General features: G+C 53.2%; 2 protein-coding genes across 3 annotated transcripts in view; one reads left to right on the top strand and one right to left on the bottom strand.

The window, feature by feature from the left end:
- Positions 1-564, top strand: part of CD40 (CD40 molecule) — a 9,358-nt gene extending 8,794 nt beyond the window's left edge. Inside the window, exon 7 of the mRNA XM_028499814.2 lies at positions 513-564. Within this exon, the coding sequence (XP_028355615.1) occupies positions 513-564 (52 nt within the window). The remainder of the gene's footprint in view (positions 1-512) is intronic.
- Positions 565-7,591: 7,027 nt separating this feature from the next.
- The window catches only part of CDH22 (cadherin 22), a 74,944-nt gene continuing 73,070 nt past the window's right edge, over positions 7,592-9,465 (bottom strand). For both annotated transcript variants that reach the window (XM_024128543.2, XM_024128544.2), the window contains exon 11: positions 7,592-8,271. In XM_024128543.2, the coding sequence (XP_023984311.1) occupies positions 7,715-8,271 (557 nt within the window). In that variant the 3' untranslated portion in view covers positions 7,592-7,714. The remainder of the gene's footprint in view (positions 8,272-9,465) is intronic.

Here is a 9,465-nt window from a genome sequence, read left to right as displayed (position 1 = left end):
TTTTTTTTTTTTAAATTTATTTATTTTTGGCTGCATTGGGTCCTCGTTGCTGTGTGCGGGCTTTCTCTAGTTGTGGCGAGCGGAGGTTGCTTAGCAGTTGCGGCGCACGGGCTTAGCTGCTCCGTGGCATGTGGGATCCTCCTGGGCCAGGGCTCGAACCCGTGTCCCCAGCATTGGCAGGCAGACTCCTAACCACTGCGCCACCAGGGAAGTCCTGACACCTTAATTCTTGAATGTTAGATCAGGAAGGGACTTTGGAACCAGTTAGGTTATCGCTCTCACCTGCTCCCATTTTACAGCTGGAGAAACTGATGTCCCAGTGACTCCTCTCGCTCCACCTGCCTCTGATGCTTCCTCAGAGTTCACCCTTGACCCTCTGATCACTCTACCCTCTCCTGCTCTTACGACTTGAGCGGTTCTGCGGACGAGGGTGACAGCAGAGCTCTTGTTAGCCCCTCCTCTTGCCCGAGCTCCAGTCCTGAATTTCCGTATCTTGAGCACATGGCTTGCAGGCCCCTCAAACTCAACATGTTCCAAGCCAAACTGACTTTCCGTGATCCCTGATCCAAGGCATCTCCTGGGTTCCCTGGTCCATTACTAGCTTCTCTGTCCTCGTCACTCAAGCCTGAAGTCTTTGACCCGCTCTACCCTCCATCCCTACATGCAGTCAAACGCCGACTCCCGCTGGGTCCTCCTCTTAAATACTTCTCAAATCCACTGTTGCTGACCCAGTTTAAGCCTCAACTTCTCTCTCTGAGATTCCTGTATTAGCTTCTTGTATCAGCTTAGAATCAAGCTTGGCTGCTTGGGACAGAAAACTAAAATAACAGCAACTTCAGCAAGTTGGAAGTTTTTTTCTCTCTCATGTAAACGAACCAAGTGTGGATGTGGGCAGTTCAGGGCTGGTATAGTGGCTCCACGAGGTTAAAAGGAACCAGGTCTCTTTCTAGTTCACTGGCATCCATAGGGTCAGTGTGTCCTCACGGCCCAAGATGGCTGCTTGAGTGCTAGCCATCTCAGCTATGTTCAGCTAGCAGAAAGGAGAAAGGAGCAGGAAAAAGAGGCTAAAGGCATGGGTCAACAGACTTTTAAGGAGGTGTTCCCAGAAGCCGCCACTTAACAATTCTGCTTAGATTGTGCTATGACTCAGTCCATGCAGTACATAGTTGTGACGGAGACGGGGAAATGTGGTCCTTGTGATAGAGGGCCATGTGCCCAGCTGAAAATTGGGGGTTTTCTGATTAAAGAAGAAGGTGAGAACGTGAGCTCCTCATCTCTTCACTGGTCTCGTTCTCTTCTCTCACCCTCTAATCTACCCTGGACAGAGCAAGCTAGGGCGATCTTCTAAAATGCAAATCCATACACAGTGTTGACAGATTTGGCAAATAAAAAGACAGGATTCCCAGTTAAATGTGAATTTCAGATAAACAATGATACATGTTTTATTATAAGTATGGCCTGTGTAATATTTAGGACATACTAATACTAAGACAACTATTTGTTATTTATCTGAAATTCAAATACCACTGGGCACCCTGTAGTTTATCTGTCAACCCTTGCCATACACCTTTCATGGTTCTCCATTGTTCTTGGGAAAAGGCCCAAGCTCTTTGGAAGGGTTTACTGGGCCCTTTACAATCTGTCCTCCAACTGACCTGTCCAGGCCCAGTGCTTCCTGGACAAGCCTGGCACTACTACCATGTCTCCCAGCCTTCAAGTCTTTGCTTAAGTTGTGTCATCAGCCTGGAATGCCCTTCTCTATCTGAGAAGCCTCATGCATCCAGGAGGGACCCTGGCCTCTGTATCTCTGCATTCCTGGGACGTGGCAGGGGGGAGAAATTATTTGATAAATGAAACGACAAGACCAAGGCTACCTAGCAAATGAGGGGCAAGTTTGCAGCGGCTACCTGGACTCATGACTCCCTCCCAGTGTTCTCTGCACCCAGCTGGCTCATGTGGGCCCAACGCTGGGATCTCTGTCTCCGGGGCCTTCATTTTCCACAAGCCCACGTCGGAGCGCAATGTCCCCAGCACGCAGGGGGTTAAGCCAGCCTTGGAGACGGGAGCTGGAACCCATGGAGTCCTTTCTGACAATAAAGCTAATGAATCCCTCCTCGCCGTTTTCTCTCGCACAGTAACATTTAATCATCGTTTGCACAGCAGATGAGAAGTTTGCGGCAGATGCAGTTCTGCGTGAGTGGCGATTTCTGTGAGTGGGCACCATTCCTGCTGTCCCCAGCACACCTGACAATCTGGGGCTGGGACATGCTGCTTCCCAGAGGGGGTGTGTGTGCTCCCACGTGCCAGGGCTCTGACCCCACACACGTGTGGGAGACGGGCTTCGGAGGCACGTGTCTGTCTGTGTGCATGCTTGGGTGTGGAGTTAGACACGTGTGGCACGGCCGTGGGTGAACCATGGTGGACCAGCCTGAAGGTGCATGTGAACAGAGGTGGTCAGGTACCTGAGGACAGGTGGTGTGAAAGTGGAGGTACACACATGTAGGCAGGCAGACAGGCGGGGGTATATACCATTGCATGTGTGTGTGTCCTTGGTGTAGATTCAAGCGCTTGCTGGAGGATGCCTCTGTGTTTAGACGCTTGTGAGTGATCGTGTATATTATGTACACACAGACCTACGTGCTCACACGTGCATACACATCTCTGGGCATCATGCAGTTGAATTTAGATTGTAACCAACAGTCCCCGAGGCTATGTACGCATGCTTTCCTGTGCATGTATACAAATGTGCATTTGCATTATGAATGCACGCATGGAGCTATGAGTTCATGTGACCAGGTACATGTGAGGGGATACGCATATGTGTACCATGTACCTGCCTGGGAGTGTCTGGAGATACACATATGTTCATGAATGTGTATATGTGCATGCCTGAATGAGGAAATGTGTTGGCTCCTGGAAGGATAACAGTGGACACACACGTACATGCATGTAAGAGAACACAGCTATGGAAGGCTGTGTACAAATTTTGTGTACAAGTGTCAGTGCATACGTGAGAGTGTGCCTCTAGTACGTGCACAGAGTGCGGGCACGTGACCACACTTGCAGACCTGCAGGGGTATGCTCTATGTGCATGGCCGCGAGCGTGCGTGTGTCTGCAACGCGCACCCAGCTAGCAACATGTCTGAAGGTACACACGTGCCTGCATTGTGTGCTGGCGTGAGTATGTGGGCGTGCTCGTACCCCCTTGTGCACGCACTGAAGCGTGAACCCTCTTGCCTCCGAGTGAGGGCTGACAGGGTTACATTTTCCAAAGGCTCAGCCGCCAGTGACAGAGCTGGCCTGAGAGCGCTGGCTGGCAGGAGGTAAGTGGAGCTGCTGATTCGTGACCCGGGGGTGGGCAGTCATGACGGCTGGCTGACAGATGCAGCGCTTAGCCGCCCCGTGACAGCAGCCAGCTCTCTGAGCCGCCTGAAGCAGGAGGTGGGAGGTTAGTTCTTGACCTGTGTGCTCGGAGCTGCCTTCCCACTTCTCCGGCGCGTGCCCACATCCACGTGCAGACACACACATGTTGGGACATACCAGAGACGCAGACCGGGGCTTGGACTGCACCTTGCTGCCCAGCTCTGCCATCTGCCTCAAGTGCCTCCCCTTCTCACCACCTGCTCCTCTGCCCTCCCCACACTGTCCCAGAAACTCCACTCAGAATCCGAGCTGCCCTGGTTCTGCTCAGAATCGTGGTGGGGTGCGTGTGAAATGGTCCCGCCCCTTATAAGCTCTGTATCCCAGAGCTAGCCCCTCCCCAATTGTGAGCCCTGGGTTCCTCATCTATAAAATGGGGCTAATGACGTACCTGTTTAAAATGAAACAAGGCCACTTAAATAAAGCGCTAAACACAGTAAACGAAGAGCCCACCCTCCATGGGTTTTACCTGTATTAGTAATAATTACCTACAGGGCTTAGAACAGTGCCTGGCACGTAGCAAGCGCCATGTATGGGTGCTGTCATCACCCTTATTACCATCAATGTCATTGTCATTAATATCCCTGGTTCTAAAACTCTTGGCCAGTTATATATCAATTCTTGCTCACGACCCTGACGGCTCTTTTATCCCGTGCTGACGACAGTGATGGAGATGATGACAATAAAAGGGAAATTTTTTTCTTTTCATTTTCTCAGATGCCTTGAAAGGGGGCCAGACACGGGAAAGGGAAGGCTCTTTGTTTTCTGAGCTCCGTGATAGACTCGGGCGTGCCCAATTAGAGCCTGGAGCTGGGGTGGCTGTGCTCTCTGCGTAACACAGGGAGAGGAAATGGAGCTCGTGGGGGAAATTGGTGGCAAGCAATGAGGGCGATGGTTAAAGTCTGTGTACGCTACAACCAGGCCCTTGTCTGTGACCCCAAACCATCAGAAAAGTGTACAAAGCTCACGAAATGCTTGGCATTAGTGGACACCTTGTGGAACCCAGAGAAGGGGCCGGACTCACGTATTTCACTCCTGGGTTGGCTCAGGGACCAGTGGAGAAGGCAAATGCAGGTGCAGGAGCCGGAAGTAGAGGGGATGAAGGGAACGTGATCTATCCCTCCGTCCCCACCCCAGTATTAGCAGAAATCACGGGGAGGCTTGGGGACTCCCACAGGCTGTAGAATGTGGCGGTGAGTGAAGTTCTCCCAGGGCACAGACGGGGACATCAGATACTCCCAGGCCCCGTGTCCAATGCTTCCTGTGTGCCAGGCTCTGTGAGTGCTGCAGACGGTGTAGGTTCTGGGGGCCAGAGCGCTCCCATTAAATCTTGGCATCTCCACTTATTAGCCGTTTGATCTTGGCAAGTTACTTAACCTCTCTGTGCCTCACTTTCTGACCTATAAAGTGAGGGCTACCTCACTGGGCTGGTGAGGGATTAAAAGAGTTAATTCACGTGAAGTGCTTAGAGCAGTGCCTGGCGTGTGGGAAATGCTCGGTAAGCGTCAGTGGTTATTTCTGCATTTTATCCTCGCTGCAAGCCTATGGAGTAGGTGTTCTAGTGGGTGCACTTTTTGGATAAGAAAACGGAGGCACAGAGAGGGTAAAACACTTGTCCGAAGTCACACAGCTGGAAAACGGAAGAGCCAGAGGCTCAGAAGGTGACTCCGGATGAATAATGTTTTTTATTTCTGTAAGCTCTTTAACCCTGTGTGACCTTGAGAAAGTCATTCCCCATGTATGGGGTTTGGACAAGATGTTCAGGGGTTTTTGTGACTCTGTATTTGTTCGTCCCTCTGGACACATAACCTGCCTGTAATCTCCTTCTCGGCAGGGTCAGAGTCTGTCAAGGCAACGGGCATATGTGGAAGGAACAGAGACTTGGAATCAGAGGTCCTGTGTTGTCCCAGCTCTGTCCCCTACCAGCTGGGTGACCTTGAGCCCGTCACTTTACTCCTCTGGGTCTGGGTCTCAGTTTCCCTCTCTACAATGGAGATGGCAATAACCAACCTGAGAATAGTTGGGATTCTGTACGTGAGAGCTGGCACACATGGGTGAGAGAGGGGACCCCACATCACCCCAGTGGTCCCCAAGTTACAATACCCATTCATATCATGAGCTACAGGAACTGTGGGTTAAGGCTCCTATATGGATGAGGGTCCTGATATGTCCCCACTTGGGCTAACCACACTAACCCCCGATCCCTCAGTGGACTTTAGGAGACATGGTCAAGTTGAACAAAACATCCTTTCTTAGCCTGGCCTTAAAGGTCTTTTCGCAACCCACCTCCAACCAGCATTCCCTGCTCACATCTCACTATTCCTCCTCCCAGTGGTCCAGCTCTGGGGACGACACACCACTCCTGAAACTGCCACATGCTTCCTGCTGGCCCCCTGCCCCCAGCCTTTGAGGATGCTCTTCTTCTTTCTGCCTGGAATGTCTCGCTTGCTTGGCCATCTCATACATCTCATACTCATTCTTCAAGATCCAGTTGGAGTCACCTCCTCTGGAAATTATTCAATCTTTCTTCAGTGTTTCCAGGATCTTTTTCTGTTAATTCTGCTGCAGCTCTTACCCAATGCATTGTTATTGGCTCCTTCTGGCCCCCTGCCTCCTGCCCCCACCCAGGTTGGAAGTTACTGGAAGGCAGGAACTACTCATGCTCTGTGTAACCTTGCACGGGTTACTACTCTCTGAACCTCAGTTTCCTCACCTGTGAACTGGGGCTGACAGTATCTAACTTGGGTGAGATAATACAGGCAAGGCACTCAGGACATAATGACTATCTCCGGATCTGTCACACTGGACATTGGCAAATGTGGAGGGAATGAATGAATGCTCCCCGGGAGGGTAAAAGAATAAGGCAAATGAGCATTTATTTATTGAGCGCTTTCAATGTGGCAGGAAGGCACTGGGATCGGAGCTTAACATTCTTTATCTCCTTGAAGCCTCTTAACATCCTTTAAGGTAGGGGCTATCATTAGCCCCATTTTACAGATGAGGAAACTGAGGCTTCAGCAGTTGAGAACCTTGATGAAGGATACCCACCTAGCAGGAGCTGGAATTCACAGCCAATCAATGTAGAATGAATTAATCACTTGGGTGTGGGGCAGGAGGACAAATAACCTGTATTTTATAATCAAATGGTTTCAGAGCCGGAGGCTCTTAGAGGTGACTTAGCCCTGGGGTTCTTAACTTGGGTCCATGGATGGGGAGACTGCTGGGTTCCCAGAACAAACAGATAAGGTCCCCATCACACTCAGTGGCTTCTGACCCTTCCATCTCCCATCAACCCTCCCACTTCATCCGAGTCCTGGAGCCGCCCACCTTGTCCTCTCTTGGCACGCCTGCCAGGTGTCCTATGCCAGTGTCGCCTGAGACACCGGAAGGCTCTCCAATTTCTGGGAACGTCCCTATCCCCGGCTCAGAGCAGGAGCAACACCAATAGTCAGGTTTTCTGTTTCCTTGGAGATGTTGGGAAAAGGGGGAAAGAGTTCAGATCTGGGAGGCAGACACGCTGGGCTTCTAATAACAACAAAGATAATAACAGTATCAAAGGCTAACATTTATTGAACACCTACTATGTGCCAGGCACTGTCCTAACCGCTTGACACATAGGAAGCCTTTTTATCCTCAAGACTCTTCGAGGTAGGTTCTGCTATTTGCCTCGTTTGCCACAGGAGGAAACTGAGGCCCAGAGAAGAGAGGTAACTTGCCCAAGGCCAGGTAGCCGGTAAATGCTGTGGCTCCACGGTACACTGGCAAGGTGTCCTTGGACAGGTCCCAGCCACTTCTCTGGGTGGCTTTCTCCAACTGTTACCTGCAGGGCCCCACCTCGAGGTTTGTGTGATGACTAAGATGGTCTTTGTACAGGCCCAGCACACAGTAGGCGCTTAGTAAATGAACAGCCCTTCTTTCCTCTTAACTCTGATGGGGCGTTCCTGGGGGGGGGGGCGCTTCTGCAGCATCCTCCCCCCAGCTTCTCCCCTAAGGCAGGAGGGATCCACGCCACCCTCTCTCCCTGTCTAACCCCAGAGCCACGCAGTGCCCGTTCTCGCTGCAGTTTTAATGATGTTGGTCATAATTCCCGCACTTCTGGGCAAAAGCTGCCCAACCCCCCCGCCCCCACCCGCCCCCCCCGCCCCCCCAGGGGAGGGATGCCGTCGGGGAGTCCGCTGCCCGAACAAGGTCCCCCTCCTGTCCGGCCGCCCTGGGAGGGTTGGGGGAAGGGGGTGAGCAGGGGACGTGCTTTGTCCTGGGGTCCAGTTGGGTCCTGGGCTGCAGGGAGGGCGGGCTAGGAGGCCGGGGCCTCACCTTCTGGGCGGTGGCCGGCGTAGAGGGCGGCCAGGGGCCGGAAGCGGGGACCCCAGCTGCTGAGATAGGCAAAGTCCTGCTCAGAGCCCGACGAGCCGCTGTGCAGCGAGCTGAGCGAGGCGGCTGGCGAGTCCGCGCCCTCGAAGGCGTAGGTCTGGAAGGCGTCGTAGGGCGGCACCGACAGGTCCCCGTCCGCCAGCGCCACCTTGCGGCTGATGAAGTCCCTGAACACCGAGAAGTCCGGCTCGGGGCTCGGCGGCCCCTGCGGCAGCGAGTGGCGCTCCGAAGGCAGGCGGGCCTGCGGGGGGCTCCCCGCGCCCCCGCCCGGGCCCGCGCCGCCGCTGCCGTCGCCGCCGCCCTTGAGCTCGCCGAAGTCGTAGAGGCTTCGCAGCGCCGACATGTCGTAGGCTTCGGTGTCCTGCTCGCCGCCCCCCTCGTCGTTGTATTTGATGACGTTGTCCCGCATGTCCTCGTCCTCCTCGGAGCTCAGGTGGCTCTTGTGGTGGCGCCTGAGGGTGAGGATCAGCAGCACCAGCACTGCGCAGGAGACAGAAGGGGGCGCGTGAGGGCCGAGCCCCGCCCAGGGCAGTCCGGGGACCACCCTTCCCCTCCTCCCCAGCAGAGCTGGCTCAGCCTAAAGGCTCATGCAGATTTCCTAGATTTCTGTGCAACAGTACCTTTCTCACAGTCAGACCGTAGCTGGCTATCTGGATAGGTAGTGAGCTGCCCATCTTGGGAGGTGTGCAAATCAAGCCTATGCCACCACTGGGGGTGGGGTGAGGACAGAGAGCAGTGTTAAGAGATTTCATGGGTGTTGAGGGCTGGACCCAACCTCTGAGGTCTCCATCCTTAACTCTATGGAGAGATACATCCCCCTGAGGTCTCTGGGTGCTGGTGGGGGGGCGATGGGAATGGGGCAGCTGAGGTCTGGGGGGAGTGAAATGTCCTTGACCCTGACCTCTCTTTCGCCCTTGCCCTCCTCTGTCCACTCCAGAAGCCCTGATCACCCTTTTCGCCCTTTGGGTCTCTGGTCCAGATAGCTCCTGCAGGAGCCCTTCCCTGAGAGCTCAAGGTTCGGGATATCACCTCCAAGCTCCCCTGATGAGGGGTTCCTCTCTATCATCCTGGTTCGGACCCTGGACCAGCATCAGCTTCTCCTGGGAACTTGTTAGAAATGCAAATTCTCAGGTCCTGTCCTAGATCTACTGGGTGGGGCCCAGCAGTCTGTTTCAATAAGGCCTGCAGGTATAATGCCCAGGCAGCTCAGGTTTGAAAGTCACTGCTCATTCATAGCACAGACCCTGCCATGTTAACATGTCAGTCTCACCCCACCTCAAAATACACACTGTGAACTGCCCTCGAGGACCCGGGGAACGTTCCCCTAGAGTGGTGCCTGGCATGCAGTAAGCAAGAGAACCATGCTTGTTGAATGAATGACTGAATGAAGAATTGGATGGAGACCTGGGTGATGCAAGGATGAGCAGATTTTTTTTGGCTTTCTTCACTTGCCTTCCAGGACTCTGCATACTCTTCCTCCTCCCACCTCACTGATAACTCGTTCTCAACCTTATAAGCAAGCTTCTCTTCTCCTCTCCTCTCTGACTTCTTAACATCAGATGTCCCAGGACTCAGTCCTTGGTCTTTTTTCCACACCCCCTCTCTTGTTGCTTTCCTTGTCTCGTGGCTTTAAATTCCATTTACAGGCTGACAACTCCCATATGGCAGCCTCCA

Source organism: Physeter macrocephalus, chromosome 14, assembly GCF_002837175.3.
Source record: "Physeter macrocephalus isolate SW-GA chromosome 14, ASM283717v5, whole genome shotgun sequence".
Taxonomy (NCBI): Eukaryota; Metazoa; Chordata; class Mammalia; order Artiodactyla; family Physeteridae; genus Physeter; species Physeter macrocephalus.
This window is presented reverse-complemented; position numbering and strand designations above follow the sequence as displayed.